This window comes from Hyperolius riggenbachi, chromosome 6 (assembly GCF_040937935.1).
Source record: "Hyperolius riggenbachi isolate aHypRig1 chromosome 6, aHypRig1.pri, whole genome shotgun sequence".
Lineage (NCBI taxonomy): Eukaryota > Metazoa > Chordata > Amphibia > Anura > Hyperoliidae > Hyperolius > Hyperolius riggenbachi.
In genome coordinates, this window is record NC_090651.1 from 294,780,339 (window position 1) to 294,802,573 (window position 22,235).

Sequence of the window (22,235 nt, forward strand, 5' to 3'; positions counted from 1 at the left end):
CCATCACCCTCAATAAAAGTACATTTTGGCAGTAAGTAGGCAACATTTCACCTTGTCTTGTACCTATGAGAGGAGCAGCGGCTCAGTCAAGATGACCATCACCCTCACTAAAAGTACATTTTGGCAGTAAGTAGGCAACATTTCACCTTGTCTTGTACCTATGAGAGGAGCAGCGGCTCAGTCAAGATGACCATCACCCTCAATAAAAGTACATTTTGGCAGTAAGTAGGCAACATTTCACCTTGTCTTGTACCTATGAGAGGAGCAGCGGCTCAGTCAAGATGACCATCACCCTCAATAAAAGTACATTTTGGCAGTAAGTAGGCAACATTTCACCTTGTCTTGTACCTATGAGAGGAGCAGCGGCTCAGTCAAGATGACCATCACCCTCAATAAAAGTACATTTTGGCAGTAAGTAGGCAACATTTCACCTTGTCTTGTACCTATGAGAGGAGCAGCGGCTCAGTCAAGATGACCATCACCCTCAATAAAAGTACATTTTGGCAGTAAGTAGGCAACATTTCACCTTGTCTTGTACCTATGAGAGGAGCAGCGGCTGAGTCAAGATGACCATCACCCTCAATAAAAGTACATTTTGGCAGTAAGTAGGCAACATTTCACCTTGTCTTGTACCTATGAGAGGAGCAGCGGCTCAGTCAAGATGACCATCACCCTCAATAAAAGTACATTTTGGCAGTAAGTACAAAGTAGTCAAAATTATTGGCAGTAAATAGGTTTGATTCGAATGAGGGAATGAGAAGCAGTCCAGGAAGGGCAATTTAAAGCGGTGAAGTTGTGTCCCTGGATCCAACGACGGGGGCCAAGTAGCCACTTTCAATCCACGAATGGTTAATTTTTAAAAAGGTCAGTGCGTTTACTGAATCAGTGGACAAGCGGGATCGCTTATCGGTAACCACCCCACCTGCCGCGCTGAAAGCCCGCTCAGAAATAACACTGCAAGGAGGGCATGAGAGAAGTTCCAGCGCATATTGTGCAAGCTCAGGACAGGTGTCGAGTCTGGCTGCCCAGTACTCCATGGGGTCCTCAGTGCGCATGCTATCTGATGCACTGAGTGAAGGCATGTAGTCGTTGACCATGCGGGACAGCCGCTGCTCCTGATTTCCAGGTGCTGCTGCTGATGCTGTGGTAGGCTGAACAGACTCAGAGCTGTAAAACTGCCTCATCGCACCAAACAAGTCTCCAAGATGTCTAGGTCTGCTGGGCATAGGCACCTGCTGGGCACCATGAGCAGGGATAGCTGGGTTCTCAGGCTGTGGATGTGGAAAGGCTTCCTTCAGCTGGTCGATCAGTGCCTGCTGCAGCTCTCCCATCCTTTCCTCCTGCTGGCTGGTTGGAATAAATTGACCCAGCTTCCCCTTGCAGCGTGGGTCTAAAAGAGTGGCCAGCCAGTAGTCATCTCTTTTCTTTATCTTTTTGATCCGAGGGTCCATCCGGAGGCATCGTATCATATGAGCAGCCATTGGGAAAGCAAGAGCTCGCTCCGCCAAATCCCCATCGTCATCTCTGCGCAAAACAGACAAATCCTCTGCCTGCTGCTGCTGTTCCTCCTGACTTCCAAGGTCACCCACCCCTGAATAACAGAAGCTGCACCCGCCTCCTCTTCCTCTTCACCATGGTCAGGCACCTCCATGATATCCTCCATCACATGGACATCCTCCTCCTCTTCCTCCTGTGTCTGAGCCTGGCTGCCTTGGAGCGAGCTTTGTTGCTGCAGCTCAAGTTCAGTAACGGCTTCCTCACCAGCAGTCATTAGGCTACTAAGTGTTTGTTCCAGCATGAACACAACAGGGAGCACGTCGCTGAGACTGACTTTCTCCCCGCTTACAAACGTAGTAGCCTGTTCAAATGGGGCCAACACATGGCAGACCTGTTGCATAAGCCGCCACTCTTCCCGTGTGATGTAGGGGAGTGTTTCTGCTGATGACCTATGGATGTCGTCCTGCTCCAGAAGGTACTCAGAGACTGCTTTTTTCTGCTCCACAATCCTCTCCAGCATGTAAAGGGTGGAGTTCCACCTCGTTGGAGTGTCTACTATGAGCCTGTGAGGGGGCAAGCCATGCTTTCGCTGATAGCGACGGAACAATGAGGTGGCAGTTGAAGAGCGGCCCATACGGCCGGAAATCTTCCTTGCATGCTGCACCACGTCACTCATACCTGGTAAGGTGCGCAAAAAACGATGAACCACCAAGTTGAGGACATGGGCAAAACATGGCACATGAGGAATGTTGCCATCGTTCAGGGCAGCCAGCAAATTTGCTGCATTGTCACAGGCAACATGGCCAACCTGTAGTCTTCGGGGGGTCAGCCACTTTTGTGCCTGTTCCTGGAGTAGGGCCAAAACATTTGCTGCCGTGAGCCTCTGCTCCCCAATGCTCACCAGCTCGAGCAATGCTTGACATCGCTTGTGACACACGCCGGTGTAGCAACGGGGCCGCTTATTAGGGGGCTCGGCAGTGGCAGTAGAGTCACCAGCTGAGGTGAGAGCAGACCTGTTCCCCTTGACCCCACGGGGAGGCTCAACAAGCTCAATGGAAGCACCAGGACCGGAACCCTCCTGCTCACTATGTAGGGTGACCCAGTGAGCTGTAAATGAGACATATCGGCCCTGACCATGCTTGCTGGTCCACCCATCCATGGTGAGATGTACCCTGTCGCCTATGGAATAATCTAGCGACAGGGCGACATTATCAACTGTGCGTCGGTACAGGTTAGGAATTCCCCTTCGGGAAAAATAGTGACGGCTGGGTATTTGCCATTCAGGAATGGCATACTCCAGGAGGTTGCGAATGGCTGACCCCTTCTCTACAATGGAGTAGGGCAGCAGCTGCTGGACCATGGCCTCTGCCAATAGACCGTTTAATCTCCGTATCCTGCGGCTACGGGGAGGCAGTGCTCTTGTGGACCTTATAGCCTCAGTTATCAATGGCTGGGTGCTTTGAGCTGATGATGGAGTGGAGGAAGGTGAAATCTGCCCTCTACGGCCAGAGTGTATAACAGATGGAGAGCAGGCAGGATGGGTGCCAATCTCAGAAACTGAAGCAGAATGGGAAGGTGGACGGGTCTGTGCTATAGTCCTCTGCATGGTGCTGCTTTGTGGTCCTTTAACACTGCCATATTCCTTTTGGTGGTTACTTTTTAGGTGTGTGTGCAGAGCACCTGTCCCCAACCTTTTCAAATTTTTTCCTAGGCTCAGCCTGGCACTGCACAGCTTACACACAACTACTAAGGGATCACTGGTTGACTCAGTAAAGTACTTCCAAACCGGGGCCTTCCTCCGAGAAGGGTTTATGCCTGAGGTTGCAGTTGTACCACTTCCAGTTCGGGACATAGGAGTTTCAGCTGGAGGCTGTGACTGTAACTCCTGCCTTCCTTGAACTGCACTAGCAGAGGAGCTCATGTTGCCACTAGGCCCCCTGGTGTGCCGATGTCCAAGCTGCCTCCTCTGCCAGCTTGCCTCTGATTCTTCTGAGCTGGCATCATCATGCTCAGGCTCATAGGTGATATCCATGTCATCGTCAGCATAATCATCACTGTGGCTGCCTCCCTCATAGCCCACCTCCTCAATGTTCTCATCCTGACCCTCCACTACTTGAATGTCAACTTCTGCACCCCCCCCCCCTCAACAACATTATCATCATCCAAAAGAAAAGTCTGGGCATCATGCGACATATCGATGTCTGACTGCTGCAGAGCCGTATCAACAAGTGCTGAAATTGTGTCATCAAAGGGAAGGACACATGGGTTAAGGGCAGCTTTTGGAGGAGGCATGGAAGTGCTGCTGGTGGTACTGCTGGTACTTTGTAACTCAGCTTGTGAGGACTGACTATGACTAATAGGGCTGTCTCCTGACACCCAGTTCACAATGGCTTCAGTGTGGCTCTGCACAATAGCCCGTGGTTTCTGTGACGTGAAATATGATCGTATCAGACTGGACCCCCTTTTGGGATTTGATGCATCACTGCCTGATACTGAGTGTCCACTACCTGTGGCTGAGTGGCTAGTACTTGCTGCTACTTGGCTTCTGGTTCTGCCTGCAGAAGTCTGTCCCCGGACTGCTGTGGACTGACCTCTGCCTGGTGCAGAGTGTCCCCTGCCAGCTGCTGACTTTGCTGGTGGACCTTTGCCTGCACTGTCTCGACCACGGCGAGCTTCACCTCTGCCGGACATTGTTTATTATTTGTCTCAAATTTTTAATCGAAGTATAGTGGAAGGGGAACAATGTCAAAAAAATTTTGCTGAATAAGTGAGATAAAAGAAAGAATGAATAAAGGAAAGGAATGAATACAATAATACAGGGAAATTAAAATAAGGAAAAAAAAAAAAGAAAAGGATGAAATGGCTATTTAATTTATGTTTCTTTCCACACAGTTCCTTTCTGTAACTAAATCCACTCTCCTCTACACATCACAGCATGGAACTACACACACAGTCGTCTGTAGCTGCCTAACACTAAGTCACAGAAATCCTTACACAAAGTAGGACTAGTAGCTACTAGCTAGCTAGGCTAGCAAAAACAGAATAACAATAAGAAAAATAACAGAATGAATAAAGGACAGGAATGAATACAATAATACAGTGGAATTAAAATAAGGAAAACAAATGAAAAAAGGATGATAGGACTACAGATCACAGCATGGAACTATATAGCTATATACACAGTCCTCCTCCTATCTTCTGTAGCTGCCTAACACTAAATCACAGAAATCCTTACACTAAATAGTAATACTAGTAGCTAGGTAGCCAAAACACAGATTAGAAATAAGGAAAATAACAAAAGAATGCAAGGAATGTGGATGTGTATGTCACTGGCTGCAGCCTGTGTAAGCTGTTTCTTCTCAGAGTCCTCACAAAGCCCAGCACACAGCACAATAACACCCAGAAACTGAAACCAGAGCTGTTGGAACAAAGCTTTTATACTGAGGGGTGGGCTAAATTTCTATTGGTTGCTAAGGGTATAGCAGCCACCAAAAGTTTTACCTGATTGGCCAAATAGTCTGTTTGTGAAACTACGCGTATAAAAATATGCGTAAGCGTAATCTATGCCTAAGGCGTAGCTACGAATGCATTAGCTAAGTGACAGTGTAAACTTCGCTTTACGCGTAGTATACTCCTGGCTGCGTATACATACGCATTAAAATTACGCATGCGAAGCTACGCAAATTACGCACACGCGTGCGTATATTGCGTATCACTACGGAACGGCAAAACTGACTACGCGTATTTTGCTATGCATAGTTTTAGGCATACGGAATGCTACGCCTATGTGTATAGCGTAAAATACGTTGCGTAGATTCGCATATGCGTAGTTTCTGCCCACCCCTGGCAGTAGCCTATCTTCGAGTTGTTCTACTCCAACGGTGAAATAGATGTAGGATTCATCATGGGCAAAACCAAGTTAACTCCAAAGCCTGCACATACCATTCCAAGGCTCGAACTCTGTGCAGCCATGTTAGCTGTTGAAATTGCTGAGCTTATTGAGCACGAAACAGACTTTGACATTGATTCCTTTGACTTTTACACAGACAGCAAGATAGTGCTAGGATATCTACACAATCGAACAAGACAGTTTCATGTGTATGTTGGTAATCGTGTGGATCGTATTAGGAAATTCTCAACCCTAGAGCAATGGCACTATGTACCCCCGGACCAGAACCCTGCTGACCTAGGCAGTCGCGCAGTGCCTGCTGCCGCCTTTCTGAATACATCATGGATAAATCCACCAGTACTCTTGAACGAAGAATTCTTCTCAAATCCTGTAGAATCTATCTTTGAACTTAAGGAAATCAAGGCCAGTGCAGTTACACTTAGCACCTCCGTGGAAGCAAAGACAAGACTGAAACCTCACCAATTTGAACGTTTTTCTAGGTGGTCTTCTGCTGTACGAGCGACTGCACATCTTATTCACGTTGCTCATCACTTTGCAAGCAAAGATGACACTAATCAAGACTGTCGTAAGTGGCACATCTGTAAAGGGCTTCCCACCATTGCAGAGGTTGCTCAAGCAGAAAGAGTCATCATTCAATATGTCCAACATGAAGTATATTCGCAAGAGATCCACAACTTGTCAAAAGGTCTAAATCTATCCAAAGATAGCCCTCTATACCAGTTGAATCCAACAATTGATCCAAACAAACTACTTTGAGTTGGTGGTCGCATTGCAAGGTCTAATGTGGTTAGCAAAGAGCAAAATCCTCTCATCATCCCAGGCCGTCACCACATTACTGGTCTGATAGTCAGACATTACCATGAGCAAGTTCAACACCAAGGCCAGCACTTTACAGAAGGAGCAGTGAGGGCTGCTGGTTTTTGGATAATCGGGATGAAAAGATGTATATCCTCCATACTTCATAAGTTTGTCAAGAGCCAAAGACTAAGAGGAAAGCATCTCAATCAACAGATGGCAGAGCTTCCAACAGACAGATTGAGTACCGAACCACCCTTCACCAATCTCGGTATTGACGTCTTTGGCCCCTGGAGCATAGTTAAAAGTAAGACTCGTGGAGGAGTTGTTAATAATAGGCATTGGGCTGTGCTATTCACCTGTTTGAGCATTCGTGCAGTGCACATTGAAGTTATAGAATCAATGGACTCTTCTTGCTTCATTAACGCCTTCAGAAAATTTGTTTCCATTCGTGGACCTGTTAAGTTACTCAGATCTGACTGTGGGACAAATTTTACTGGAACAGAGAAGATAGAGAACTTCTCTAATACCAACAAGTGTAAATGGGAATTCAACCCGCCTCATTCTTCGCATATGGGAGGCTCTTGGGAACGCATGATCGTGATTTCGAGAAAAACCTTGGACTCTATGCTGCTGGACCACAAATCTTCCCGTCTTGGTCACCTTCCTTGCCGAGGTGTCTGCCATAATCAATGCGAGACCTCTTGTTCCCGTTTCCTCAGACCCAGAGTCTCCAGTATTGCTAACTCCAGCCACCCTTCTAACTCAAACGATCGGAGTAGATACTATTCCACCTCAGGCCTTTGATTGTTCCAATGTTTACAAATACCAATAGAAAAGGGTTCAGCATCTTGCTAATGCATTTTGGAGCCGTTGGAAGATGGAGTACCTTTGCAACCTACAAAGTCGCAGAAAATGGCAAGTCAGCAAACCCGGCCTGCAAGTCGGAGATGTTGTTCTCCTCAAGGAAAAAGATGCCCATTGGAACAATTGGCCTATTGGTCTTGTTACTAAGACTGTTCCAAGTAATGATGGCAAAGTGCGGAAAGCAGAAGCCAAAGTAATGAAAGAAGGTTCTGCAAGACATTACTTCAGACCCATAAACGATCTGGTACTGCTTCTGCCTAAACAGAAAGACTCCTAACTCTGACTTCATACAAAGGGAGGTAAGAAGGATTGGTGCTGTTGCTGCCTTCCCCTCTGAAGACAGACCTTCAAAGCAACCTTGTTAAAGGGAGGTAAGAAGGATTGGTGCTGTTGCTGCTTTCCCCTCTCAAGACAGACCTTAAAGCAACCTTGTTAAAGGGAGGTAAGAAAGATTGGTGCTGTTGCTGCCTTCCCCTCTGAAGTCCATGTCTACACTTGGAAAAGTACTTCTACAAGTATTGTAGTAATGTTTTTCTTGTTGCCTTTTTGCTGTTTCTCTTGTTGCAGGTGTAACTTCCAAGCTGAAAGATAACTGTTATTCAAGTTCAACTTGAACTAAAGTTACTATTGTTATTAGAAATCATAGATTTCGACGGGGAGTGTCATGTTACACATGCATAGTTTGCCTTTTTTCAAGTGTGTCTCCTCTCTCTTCCCTTACCCTCCTCTGATCTCCTTGTCTCCTCCCCTACTGCTGGTTCTAGCTCATTCTAGCTTCAACCCTGCATCTCAGCTACATGCTTCTGCTAGTTGCTCACACTATGATTTTTTGACCTATCCATTTGTTCATCAGTGTATGATCTGCACAGTTTGAATAAACTTCTTCACGATCTTCAAGGTGTCGTTTGGATCGAGTCACTGTCCGCCAATCTACCTAAGGCTGCGATTACACATATCTCAACACAACCGTGAGTTACAGAGATCACATTGTAGTGCTTAGACTGGAGAGGCAGAACATTCCCGGTTATTGTTATGCTGACATGAATGGGGCACTTGTGTCTTCAGGCTGGTCACATGGCTGACAGGAGGCTTCCCATGCTACAGCTCTGGCACAGTAATCTTGTCTCTTGCGCAAACCCATATTCTTCCTATGTATTTGGTTTCTGTATACTTCGAGCAGTCACAACTAGCAGATACTGCTGTGTTACTTTAGAGTTTAGCACACGTTCACACGGCAAGTGATTCCTGGTAGTTAGTGTTACTTTGGAATGTAAACTCTATTGTTTTCAGTGGGACCAGTTAACACGACAAGCTTGGCACTGGCTGGATGTTGTAGAATTGCTGCTGCAGGAATTGTGGTTCTGACTAGTCATTTGCCTTCCAAAGGAGTCAATGTAAAATGGCATTTACCACCAGTGGAATTGGTCTAGCGTCAGTATGCCAAACATCTCTTTAAAAAAAAAAGAAACCTTAAGGGCATTGTAACCACAGCAAAGCAACCCTGTACTGTGAAACAAAAAAAAAGTATATATTCCCCTATGTAGAGGGAAGGCTCTGGATGTCACGGAGCCTTCCTAGTCCTCTGCCTGTTTCCTGGGTCCACCACTGTCCTCTGTTTATGTTCAAGAAAGGTCAAATAGGTCTTCGGGCAGCCTTTGGAAGTACTTGTGTCCCTGAGTATACCTAAAGATGAGCGGATCCGTAGTGCACGTGGGAGTCCTGGCCCATGCATGAGCAGTATGGGTGCACCTGCCTCTGGGATGCGAGTCCTGACAATGGGAGATTTGAACGGGAGACAGCAGTGGAACGAGGGGACATTGCAAGGACTGGAAAGGCTCTATGGCTCGGGTGCCCATTAGGTAGATCGCGAAGGCCTTCATGGTAGATCCCGACCCCACTACATTTTCCATTCTGTATATACACTTGTGCTCCTAAAATTGTACATAGGTAGATCATTTTGACTTGCTAATTTTTTAAAGTAGCTCACAAGTAGGGATGGTCGGAAATGCTAATTTCCGATTCCGCGGTAATTCCGCATTACGCCATTGCCAAATACCGATTCCGCTTTCCGCTACCAATTTCCGCCGGAAATCGCGGAAATTCCGCCCGACTTTAACATCAATTTTCTCAAAAACTATAACGTCTTTTTGAAAACTATTTTTTGCATCTTGTTCAGAAGATTCTGTTTAATAAACCCTGAAAATTTGGTGTTTCTAGGACGTACAGGGGCTTTGCTATTAACCGTTAAAGTCAGCGGATTTTTCCTGTAATGTAAATGCAGAAAATAGTCAGAAGCAGATTTTCTGCATTTTACATTACAGTAAAAATCCGCCGACTTTAGCGGTTAATAGCAAAGCCCCCGTAAGTCCTAGAAAAACCAAATTTTCAGGGGTTATTAAACTGAATCTTGTGAACTAGATGCAAAAAACGTTTTTGAAAAGACCTTATAGTTTTTGAGAAAATCAATGTTAAAGTCTGGCGGAATTTCCGCGATTTCCGGTGGAAATTTCCGCGATTTCCGGCGGAAATCCGCCTAACGCACTTGCATTACCGATTTCCGCATTCCGATGCGGAAATGCAATTTCCGATCGGAATTTCGGAAATTGCATTTCCGCGGAATCCGAATGAGCATCCCTACTCACAAGTTGAAAAAGTGTGGGCACCTCTGACCTAAGGTGTACCTCTGGCTACTATTACTTACGGGCTACTTAATCTTTGGGGGCTCCTCTGGTTACCTAAAATTGGTGTGGGGAGGGGCACAAAGATGCTTAATTTTATATTTTTATTTTTTTGGAGGGAGGCCCAACTAATATTTGCTATGGGGCCCCATGATCTCTAGCTACGCCCCTGCTACAGATGCTTGATGGGATAGAGAGGGTGTTAAAGTGTACCCGAGATGACACGTGATGTTGCATGATAAGATAGAAATGTGTATATACAGTGGCAAGCATACAGACACTTATACTGTGCTCCTTTTCTTTTTGCCCTGACTGAAAGAGTTTATAATTAGCTATGGAACTGACAGTTTTTCTCCACTCGGGACCCAGTCGGCTCACTGATAACAAATTCCAGCTATAAAACACTTTCCTATGCAGATAACTGGGCTTCTGTGAGGAGAATAGATAAAAAGGTCAATAGTTCATGTATTTTCACTCTGAGGCCCAAATGCATTTCATTTTTCTCCTGAGTTTTCTCCTAGGAGATAATTTTTCAATGCTTATTTAAAATAACTTTTCAGCACTTTGCAATTGAAAAGGTACCAAAAAGTAATGCCAATATTATTTTGAGTATTTTCTTGCTTTCTGGAGGTTTAAAAAGCATTTAATTTACAACAAGGTGTGAAAATATCACCTAGGAGTAAATTGCATATGGAGACACTTGAGACACTGCAATTGAGCAGAGACTATAAAACATTAAATCTGCTTTGTAAAAGTTCATACATAAAATAAAACCTTGAAATACCTAAAAAAAAAAAAAAAAAAACAAAAAAAACCAATTTTTACGAGTAAAAGGACAGATCCAATTGTTTATCTCATTAGTTTATTTTCATCTCGGGTTCACTTTAAGATCAGTTGACTATACTGGACAATGAAGCATATAGAATCATATTCAGTTAATCGTTCAGAGACCAATCCAAATCGGTGACAGGTTGCATTGTCCTGTTAAAAGTGGCCATTTGTATTGTACTATCCCTACTACAGATATAACTGAAGCTGCATAGTGATGTACTGAGTCCTCTCAATTGATGAAGCTCACCACAATGGATATCGTGGGCTAGCACTCCCTCTTCATTAGGTATATAATGAGCTAATTGGTTGGAAAAACCAAGACTAATATGAAGGTGCATAGTCTAATTTTTTTTTTTTTTGTCCATTAGGCTCATTATATACCCGATGAAGCAGGAGTGTTATAACAGAAAGACATCTGCCATATTGAATTGTTAAGTGAACACAAATGGATGGAAGAATGCACTCACCTGATTTTGTTTCCAGCTTAAGCCATTGTCACATGCACACACAGAAAATGTTTTTTGACTGTCCCAAACAGATGGCTCCACCTAAGAAGATTAGTTGTCATTCAAGACATACTCTCCGACATAAATATTGTAAAGAAGAATAAACGGAGAAGCATAGGAATGATTAGGGATAGTTGGAAATGCAAATTTCGAGGAATCTTTATTTGGTAATTTTTCTCCATTCCCTGATTGGCATTCTCTGATCGGTCCAATTCTGCCGGGTTCTGTGATTGGGCTAAAATTACCGAGTTGCAGTAATGCAGTATATCTGCAGACATCTGATTTCCGAGTAGTCGTTGGATCAGAAATGCAGATTTTCGAACGGAAATGCGGAAATTTAATTTCCATGGAAGTTGAAACATTATCAGCCAGTCTGATCATCGGATAAAAACGATGGCATGAATTCTCCTTTAGCATAAATTATGCATGAGAACTTGACCATCTTCAATCACCTGTGTACGGTACTCTATTTTCAGAAGGCAGGCAGGATATCTATTTCTTCTAGGAGACCAACTGTGTCAGTGGTGTGGAGGTGCCGAAGCCTGACTGATACGAAACACTGCTAAAGACGGCTAGCAGTTTATCATATATGATTACCTTCTTCTCACTTCTCCATTATGTTTGCAGGTAAACATGGCATTCAAATATTTTATATATAAAGGTGTTCGATATGCCAAAGACGCTTACACAGAAGACGCTCTTAGTTTTGCTGAAAATGAATTTGAAGTCTTTGATGATGATGTCTTCAACATCACCTACCCCAAGTCAGGTAAACTTAATCAGTTGTTCTTTTACTTTCCCAACAATACTTTCTGCTTTTTAGGTCTCTCCCCTGCAGTGGGCCACCATGCTAATTTGTGTATTTTCTGAACATGCTGCTCTGATGATGAAATTATAGTTGAAACAAAAAAAGAAAATAGGACATGTTCCACTGCCTCTCCTTATGCCCCAAACGTAGTGTGCTCACAACAAATAGATTCAAACTTGCAGGTTGAGAAAGAAAGAGCTTGGCACCAAATCCTAATGCTTCCAGACTTTTAATGCCATGGGTACATACAGATCATGGCACAAACCGGAGTAGGAGGTGGCCTAACAGCAGTTTCAAGGAAACAACGCACTTCCTCAGAGACCAAAGGTACTTGGTCTCTGAGGAAGCGGGCTGTTCCCGTGAAATGGTTTTTAGGCTATCTCTTACTCCTGTTTGTGCTGTGATCTGTATGTACACATCAAATAAAAGTCTGGAAGCATTACGCTTTTGTGCCAAGCTTTTTCTTTCTCTACCTGCAAGCCTCTCCTTATGTCTTGACACACAGCACCCTTATGGCACAGCGATGATCCTGAGTAATGTCCTCTCTTTTTTTCTCCCTTGTTCCTAAACAATGAAAGAGTTTTTATATGCATCTAAATGTGAATTATTTTCAGTTAGACATAAAATGTTTTCTAAAAAACAGTTTTGCAAAATATAAAATCAAAATATCTGCAATGTTCTCTTTGTAACCTCGCTGTGAACACCATTGTTATCCAATGTTCACCCGATGGTGCATTCGTGAACACCAACATTGACTTTGCCAATGGCTTTTAGTTCCTCGGACATTACCATGGAGTTCTTTGAGACTTCCTGTCGTACTTTTCTTGCACTTTGTTGGTTGACCACTTACAGTATAAAGAGCCTAGCAATGTGGTTGAATTGCCTCCATTTGTGCATGATCTGCCTGACGCTGGACCAGTAAAGTCCCAATGTGTTTGGGAATAATTTTGTAGCATTTTTCGGCCTGGTGAGCAAGTATTAATAATTGCTTTGAAGGTCCTAAGATATCTCCTTTATTAGGGCCATGACCACAAGCTTGTTTTGTGAAGATCACACTTTGATATTGAAGACACATATTTCTATTCATTAAAAAAAGACAGAGTTTTCTACCAGAGTCAAATGCAGAAATCTCCAGGCGACGTGAATGCGGTGGGAGTGCGCATGTGGCTGGGTTGCGAATGTGTAGTTTGCCCCTGACTGAAGGACTTTCCGTGGGTCCAATTGCGAGTGAACAGAGAGGGAGAAGAGGATGCCATGGGAGCAATCAGGCCGGAGGGGCTGGAGGAAACCCCAGGTATGTATATTTTAATGGTAATCCCCCATCTCAGGTTCCTTTTAAGGATCTTACAAATCGAATTCATCAGAATTCACCAGTAATTCAGCAGAATTAAGCATCACACCAAGGCAACTTGCTCTACTTTGTAATTTAGTTGGTTTGTTGAACACTATTGCAGCCTAATCAGGTCATCCCTGCCTGCAACTCACCCCACTGATAATCTAATTGCACTGGTCAACCCAATCACCAAGGATTCCCTGCTGCACCACCATTTTCCCCACCAACCAAACCACTGCTCCCAGCGTATCGATATGTACACCCAGCACATCAGTATGCGTACCCCTTTTATATGCTCCTCTCTCCTCTGATCACCCGCCCTACCGGTGCCTCATGTTCTGGCTCCATCTGCTCCTACCCCTAGTCCCCTTTCCACTTCTCACCAGACGTATTAACTCCAATCCCACACTGGTCTCCTAGCCCCCCCACATCTCCCCCACATCTCTCTCACTTTTCTAGCCCCACTCTTGACTGCACCATCCACCCCAACTCCCACCCTCTCCACACCTACGAACATCCCCACCCCAACCTCATTTCCATCCGCTACATCCTCAGACACTCTCTCCATCTATCTTGCGATCTCTAGAATGCCAGATCTATACGTAACAAGCTTACAACCATCCATGACCTCTTTCTCTCCAAAACCCTCACCTTCCTTGTCCTTACTGAGACCTGTTTCATCCCCTCTGATCTGCCTGAAGCCTCAACCCTCTACTACGGGAATGTACACCTCAGCCATACCCCCCGACCAGATAACAGGTCTGGGGAGAGGTAGGCTGCACTTCTCCCCGTCCTGCTCTTTCTGTGTCCTTACCCCTCCCCCTTCTCTTCACTTTACCTCATTTGAGGCCCATGCTATCTGCCTCTACCAAGGGTGTAACAATCACCCCTGTGACCCCTGCGGGCTTAGGGGGGGGGGCACAGAGACTTTGGGGGGCCCTCCTCCCCCCTCTCCCCAAAAGCAAGTGCAGCTAATTAGCAAAAAAACCTCCCTGTTTTCCCCTGTCACCTACTTCCACCATGCAGAAGGCATCATCACAGTCCTGTACCGTCCCCCACATTTCCTCTCCTCCTCTCTCCCCAGCCTAACCTGCCCAAACCAAGCGGCAGCTCAATACAACCACAACCTCTCGGCAGCCTTAGGTGCTGCTGCTCCCCTGATCTTTCATGCCAGCCGTTGCCCCAACCCCCAACTTTTGCACACTGCCCTCACTAAAAAAGTACAAAAAGAGTCACAAGCTGCAGAATGTACATGGAGGAAATCCCTCCACAACCAAGACTTCCTGGAGCACAATTTGGGTAAAGAGGCGCCCCAGTTTGAATAAAATTGGATTAAAAACAAGATAAAATCGAAAAAAAAATAGGTGGCTTACCTCAATATAGACAAAGAAATATTTATTTAGCACAGGTAACATTTTTCACGTGTCTAAGCCCGCTTCCTCAGGCCAATAACAGTGCCAATTGGAAATAGCCCCTCCCCCCTCCAACCTCCACCCTCTCAGCCACTAACCACATTATTAACAAAATTAGCACCATCCAGAGGGATATCTCTCTCCTACACTTCATTGCCCCTCCTCCTCCCCACCTTACTCCTACGTCCCCCCCCCCCCTCCTTACATCCTTCTCTTCTGTCACAGTGGAGGAAGTCAACCAGCTGCTGGCAACTTCACCTGCCACTTCCTGCCTCCTAGATCCAGTACCATCTGATTCCCTCTGCCTACATTTTCCTGATCTGACCCCTGTCCTCACCCACCTTTTCAACCTCTCCTTTTCCACCGACACCTTCCCCTCCATATTCAAACAGGTCACTGTGCTTCCTTTGCTGAAGAAACCTTTACTTGACCCCACACTGCCATCCAACTAATTCGCAATCTCCCTTCTTTCCTGTGTCTTCAAAAAATTATTCAACCCCTTTACCACCAACGCTTGACCCACTTCCTCATGTCCAACTCTCACCAAAGTGATCAATGACCTTGCCCTTGCCATGACAAAGCCAAAGGTGAATAAATACTCTATCCTGCTCCTGGACCTCTCCTCGACGTTTGACACTGTTGATCATTCCCTCCTCCACTTCCTGCAGTCCATAGACATTCAGGACCTAGCCTTAGCCTGGATCTCCTCCTACCTCTCCAACCGCTCCTTCACAACATTCTTCAATGGCTCCGCATCCACTCCCATGCCCCTTACAGTTGGTGTTCCCCAAGGCTCTGTCCTGGGACCTTTTCTGTACTCACTCTACACTGCCTCAATTGCGAAAATCATCTTCTCTATGTGCTTCAACTACCTCCTGTATGCCAAAGACCCCCAGGTATACCTTCACACCCCAGATCTCTCCCTCTGCACTGTGGACAAGGTCTCCACCTGCATCACATCCATTTCCTCCTGGATGGCAGCCAGGATCCTGAAGCTTAATTTGGACACGACTGAGCTTCTGATGTTCCTACCCCGCACAACTGCACCCCTCCCAGATATGCATATCACTAGCTACAACACTACAATCCACCCTACCTCCCAAGCCTGCTGCCTAGGTGTTACCCTGGACCCTGCGCTTTCCTTTGCACCCCACATCCAAAGTATTGCCTGATCCTGCAACTTCTACCTCTGCAACATCTCCAGGATCTGCTCCTACCTGTCCCCTGACACTACCAAACTGCTCATCCATGCCCTTGTCATCTCCCATTTAGACTATTGCAATTCTCTTTTAATGGGATTCCCCTAAAACCATATTGCCCCCCTTTGATCTTTTTAATGAATGCAGCAGCCAGACTAATTAACTCCTCCCATCGATCCACCGCAACAACTCCCCTCTGTAAAACCCTCCACTGGCTCCCCATCCTCTTCAGAATCAACTTTAAAATTCTGTGCTTGGCCTACAAATCGATGCACAGGACCTGCCCGACCTACATCTCCGATCTTTTCCACAAGCACACCCTGGCCTGCCCCCTCCGATCCTCCAACGACCTGCTCCTGTTTGCACCGCGCATTGCTCACTCACATGCATGATTGCAGGACTCCACTAGGGCTGCCCCCACTCTCTGGAACTTGCTCCCACTAGCCATCAGACTAGCCCCCCCCCCCATTAATACCTTCAAATGAGCCCTCAAGACTCACCTTTTCATACTCGCGTAACCCCCTACATCAGCAGCATAATACGTTCTGCTGGGCACCCTCTCAACAGATGAACCTATTGTCTCTACCCCATCCTTTATGCTGGGAACACACAATGCAATTTCCTGCACGATTGCCAGGAATCGGGCAATTATTTCTGACATGTCCAATCCATTTTTGATTGATTTTGCTAAGTTATCATTGGAAAATTGATCCCTTTATCGATAGGGAGCAGTTTGGACATGCACACACGATACAACATCCTGTCCAATCACCGATCGATCGGACGGGAAATTGCATTGTGTGTTCCCAGCATTAGGTTGTAAGCCTCTGGCAGGGCACTCCCCCCTAGTGTTTCCAGTTGATTATGCAAGCTTACTGTCCGTCACCCCTCTTGTGGATTACAATGGTCTCTATTTTGACCAAAGACACTGAACTACTGTTATCAAATCATTTGCATGATCTTGTTTTGTTGTGAGCTCCTTCTATGTCCTACCTTGTATGTTAACCCATTTATTTATTGTGCAGCACTGTGTAATATGTTGCCACTTTATAAATACAATAAATAATACTAAGATAGGGGCTGTTTCTGGCCACAAAATGGATGGAAAAGTTGTATAAATGACCTTAACACCTGGACAGTGGCATGCCGGAGGGGGATCCATGGCAAAAGTTCCACGAAAAATTACGTAGTTTTACAGTCGTGTTTTCATCTCAAAGGGGCAGAAATCAGAGAGCTTTAGTTTAGGTTTATGCTGTGTGCTTCAATCACCACAAAATATAGGCCCCTTCCGGATAGTGAGGCTTTATACAGGGCACTAGTGAATACTAGATGACAGTACAGTAGTGGTTCTTTTGGTCTCTCGGGTGTTTTGTTTTTAATGAGTGTCACTTTACTCAGGTCAGTTGACAGACAAATAGCAAGAAAAAATAACAGCCCTTAATGACTATTGGGTAAACTACTGTGGCACTAGCAGCACTGCACACGTCTCCTACAGCTCAAGTGCACTGGACAGTAGACACACTGAACAGCAATATAACAATAACAAGAAAAAAAACAGCACTTAAATGGGCTATTGGGTGACCTAGTACTTTAGCAGCAGCAATAAAAGCACTTGAGACACAGAACAGCAGCTAATCACGCTATCCCTCTCAGCACAGCACAACACAGCTCTCCCTGCTCTCTCTCTGCCTAGCACAGAAGCCAAATGCAGACTGGAAACCGTCTGTCGTGCTGGTGTTTTTATTGAGGGGGGTCCAAGAGGGAGGGATACCTGATTGGCTGCCATGTGTCTGCTGACTCTGGGATGAGAAGTCAATGTTTGGCTTCATGCATACCCATGTGTTCGCCGGCAGGCGAATGGGCGAACCGCCTATAATCACCGGGAACTGTCCACCGGCAAACAGTTTGGGCCATCTCTACCAGGCAACTGGTATTGTTTAAAAGGAAAAACAAAAGGCAACCTCCAAATTTCTCTGACCTTGGGTTCTATTTGATGATTTAAATTAGTGCACCTTTTCAAAGAAACTGTATAAAATTCACTGATTCCGTAAACTAGATATACCCAAGCCCTGACTATTTCACAACTATACTATTGCAACTCTCTGCCCTGCGGCCTCCCTGCCAACCGTTTAGCTTCACTACAGTCCAACATGAACTCTGCTGCATGACTCATCCACCACTCCTCCCGCTTCTCCAGCCCAATCCCACTCTGTCAGTCCCTTCACTGGCTGCCAGTTGCACAAATGAAACAATTTAAAATCCTTACCCTCGCCTACAAAGCTTTCCACAACCTAGCTCCTTCCTATCTAAATAAATGTATTTCCAGATACCATCCTACACACAATCTCCGCTCTACTAACAATATTCTCCTATCTTCCTCTCTGGTCACCTCTTTTCACTCCCACTTACAGGACTTATCTCCATCTTCTCCGCTCCTCTTGAACACTCTCCCTCAACAGATTCGCCACTCACCCACACCACTAGGTCTCTTCAGAACGTACAAATCTTTCGCCTTTTACTAAAGATTTCCAGGGAGAGAAAGAAAACTGAGTTGTAAGCTACGTCCAGTGCGTCTGACGTCACCATGATACTAGAGCGGCGGTGGTTGAATCGGGTCACGGAGCTGAGGACCATAGCGCAAATGCATACAGGAGCCCGGGAGAGGAATCGGGACACCGATGCACATACCCAGACGGGACTAGGCCTGATGTTGCAACAGACCCTGCTGTTGGTCCATGTGATGTGCCTGATTACCAAGAATCCATACGTGAGTGCGCACTTGTAGCGCAGGAAGCATATTGGTTTTAAAAGGTTTTATGCTATGTTGTGATTTTATGTTTTATATGATTGGAAATCGATTACTGCAATATTAAATAGAAGTTGAAGATCTACAGTGCCAGTGAGGATTTGTGATTTAGGCGATAGATCCACCTGATTTCTGAGGTGGCCATCGTCTGGTGAGCGAGCTACAGTGGAAGTTTATGGTCACGTGTGCTGCACTATTGTCACTGGAACACGGGTGGTGTGGGATTTCGTTATAACAGAGTTAGGGCTGGTTCAGACGGACGTTTGGAGGCGTTGCGTTTGCTGGCGTCGCGTTCAGCAGCGTTCGCATTGCGTTTGGATGCGGTCGCGTTTTTTCTTCCCCTAGGGGGACATTAGCCGTCGCGGTTAACCTCCCCTGGAAGCTACATGTAGCTTCCAGGGGCTCCTTGAACGCCAGGGAAAATCGGGACCCGAACGCCGCGTTTGTGCAAACGCGCGTAAAAGCTTGGTACAAACGCTCCCATTCACTTGAATGGGAGCGTTTAACACCAAGCCTTGAACGCTGGCTGTAAACGCTCTGCAAGCGTCCGTCTGAACCAGCCCTTACGCTATGTGGGCCTTTCTGTATATATCTTTTAGGAGCATCTGATGCAGTGGGGAGCGCGATTCAACTTTGAGTGACTAGGAAAGTATAGAGGGCCAAAAAGGACCAAAAAGCACTCCTACTAAAAAAGCAATGCTTGGTATGATTTGCCTTCTTAAAACAGAAGGAAACTTGTAATAATTCAGCTAGAAGTGAACATTTGTACCTTCAGCAAGTATACTCTCCTACCTAGGACACTTTAGCCACAGACCACCATTTCTACCATTCACAGCTTACCTTTACCTACTGTCCTATTCCTTAAACCTTTAGGGCTCATTCACATCTAGGGCGGTTTTGCCCTTTTTACAAGCGCAGGCGATTTATCACCCTAAAAACACTTGTGCAATGATTCCCTGTGAGAGAGTTCACATCTAAGCGGTTTGTTTGCGATCCGCTCAGCAAAGCGGTGCTTGTACCATTTTTAGGTGATTTTGCCTCAATGGAAGGTATAGGAAAGAACGCTCACAAAAATCGCTTTGTGCAACGATTGCGTGAGCATTTTTAAGAATAAATACATTGGGCTTGATTCACAAAGCGGTGCTAACCTACTTAGCACGTCTAAAGTCTTTAGACGTGCTAACCAGGGTGCTAAGTAGGTTAGCACCGGATTTCTCAATCAGATCGTGCGCAAAGTTTAAGTCCCATAGGCTTTAATGGGCACTTCGCGCGGTGCGCCCTGTGCTCTGTGCAGTACGCATAAAGTTTTGCGCGCGTAAAGTTTTATGCGCGAAAAGCTTGTTTAGATGTGCTAAGGGGATTTTCACAGTCGTGCTAACAGCACCGCTTTGTGAATCAATTCCATTGTATTTATTGTTTTCCGGGTCAAAGAGTTCACTTGCTGACTTGCGTCAGGGAGTGAATTACAAAACCACTCTGGAAAAGCACTTAGAAAAACGCTTTTACCAGAAACAGCACGCAGGGGAGTGCTGGGAGGCCAGGGGGAGGGGGGGGGGGGGGGGGAGCACTCAAAAAATGCTTGCGTTTGCATTTTAGGTGTAAATGAGGCCTGAGTCTGTAAGGCTTTTTGGCCAGGACTCTTTTCCCCTTTTGTTTCTCAATGCTGTGCAATGTGTATGTATATCTCCCACCCCTGTGTAAAAATCTGTAGTCGATTTATTCACCATTGTCTTGTATTAATTAATGTATTGTTTATTTTGTATTGTTATACTCTGTATGCTGTTGTACAGCGCCACAGAAGATGCTGGCGCTATGTGAATCAATAATAATACCCATGACAGCCAATTAGCAGCCATTTTATTATTATTTTATTATTATTATTTTAAATGCAATTAACTAAAACAGATTGGGTGCTTCTGGATATGTCATACGATTTGTGGACCCATTTGAGTATATGTACATTATTTTGTCGATTTTTTTTTCTAGGTACCAATTGGATGACAGAGATCTTGAATTTAATTAAACATGATGGGGATCCCACAATTTGCCAAACTGTGCCAATCTATGTTCGATCACCATGGCTTGGAACTCTTAGGTTTATGGACCAAATGAGGAATCTCACTCGTCCAAGGATCATTTCTTCCCATCTACCATATCATTTGCTTGCTAAATCTCTCTCAAAATCTAAAGCAAAAGTAAGTATGATCTATAAAGGATACCCGAAGTGATATGTGACATGATGAGATAGACATGGGTATGTACAGTGCCAAGCACACTAATAACTATGCTGTCTTCCTTTTTTTCTTTCTCTGCCTGAAAGCGTTAAATATCAGGTATGTAAGTGGCTGACTCAGTCCTGACTCAGACAGGAAGTGACTACAATGTGACCCTCACTGATAAGAAATTCCAACTATAAAACACTTTCCTAGCAGAAAATGGCTTCAGAGAGAGCAGGAAAGAGATAAAAATGGTCACTAGTTCATAGATTTTAGCTCTGGCATACTTCAATGAATGTCTCATTGAGCAAAAACAATAAAACAGTTAAAACTTAAAAAGTACCGTATCTTTCGGACTATAAGACGCTCCGGACCATAAGACGCACCTAGGTTTAGAGGACAAAAGCCAGGAAAAAAAATTATAACAATCCTGGTGCATCCATGGTCCAGGAGCATCTTGTAGATCTTTTCCCCCCAATTATTAGGCCCCCTTGTACCTTTTGTGTACCCTGTGTCCTTCTCTGTCCTTTCTGTGTTCCTCTGTTTCCTTCATATGTTCTTCTTTGTCCCCCTTTGTACTTACTGTGTCTACCTTTATCCTTCCTATGTCCTCCTCTGTCCTTCCTGCGTCATTCTGTATCCTTCCTTTTTCCCTTTCTGTCCTTACTGTATCCCCATATCCTTCCTATTTCACCCGCTGTCCTTATTGTGTCCCCCTGCATTCATCCTTTGTGCCCCCCTGCCCTTAATATGCCCCCCTGTGTCCATTCTATGCCTTTCCTGTGTCACTTGGTATCCTTCCTTTGTCTTTTTCTGTCCTTACTGTATCCCCCTGTATCCTTCCTATGTCACCCTCTATCCTTATTGTATCCCCCAGTATCCATCCTTTGTCCCCCCTTGCCCTTAATATGCCCCCCCCCCTCCCATGTCCATCCTATGTCCTTCTCTATCCTTCCTGTGTCACTTGGTTTCCTAACTTTGTCCCTTTCTGTCCTTACTGTGTCCCCCTGTATCCTTCCTATGTCCACCTGTATCTATCCTATGTCCCTCAGTCCTTACTATGTCCCCCTGTGTCAGTCCAATGTCCTCCTCTGTCCTTACTGTGTCCCCCTGTATCCTTCCTATGTCCCCCTCTGTCCTTATTGTGTCTGCTTGTATCCATCCTATGTCTCCCTCTGTCCTTACTATGTCCCCCGTGTCCTTCCTATGCCCTCCTCTGTCCTTTTCTGCAACCCTCTGTAGCCTTCCTATGTTTCCCTCTCTGTCCTTACTATGTCCCTTGTGTCCTTCCTATGTCCTCTGTCCCACAGTTTTTTAAAGGAATACTGTAGGGGGTCGGGGGAAAATGAGTTGAACTTACCCGTGGCTTGTAATGGT

At 45.3% G+C, this 22,235-nt stretch overlaps 1 protein-coding gene and 1 pseudogene across 2 annotated transcripts in view; both read left to right on the forward strand.

Annotated features, from left to right (window-relative positions):
• Positions 1-22,235, forward strand: part of LOC137522798 (sulfotransferase 2B1-like) — an 81,361-nt gene that overhangs the window by 31,871 nt on the left and 27,255 nt on the right. Inside the window, exons 1-3 of one of the 2 annotated variants that reach the window (XM_068242889.1) lie at positions 7,854-8,037; positions 11,712-11,853; positions 20,629-20,837. In XM_068242889.1, coding sequence (XP_068098990.1) covers positions 11,718-11,853; positions 20,629-20,837 — 345 coding nt within the window. In that variant the 5' untranslated portion in view covers positions 7,854-8,037; positions 11,712-11,717. Of the gene's footprint in view, positions 1-7,853; positions 8,038-11,711; positions 11,854-20,628; positions 20,838-22,235 lie in introns of those variants that run through there. The other variant, XM_068242890.1, reaches the window with a different exon arrangement.
• On the forward strand, positions 18,314-18,398 carry LOC137523150 (U5 spliceosomal RNA; annotated as a pseudogene).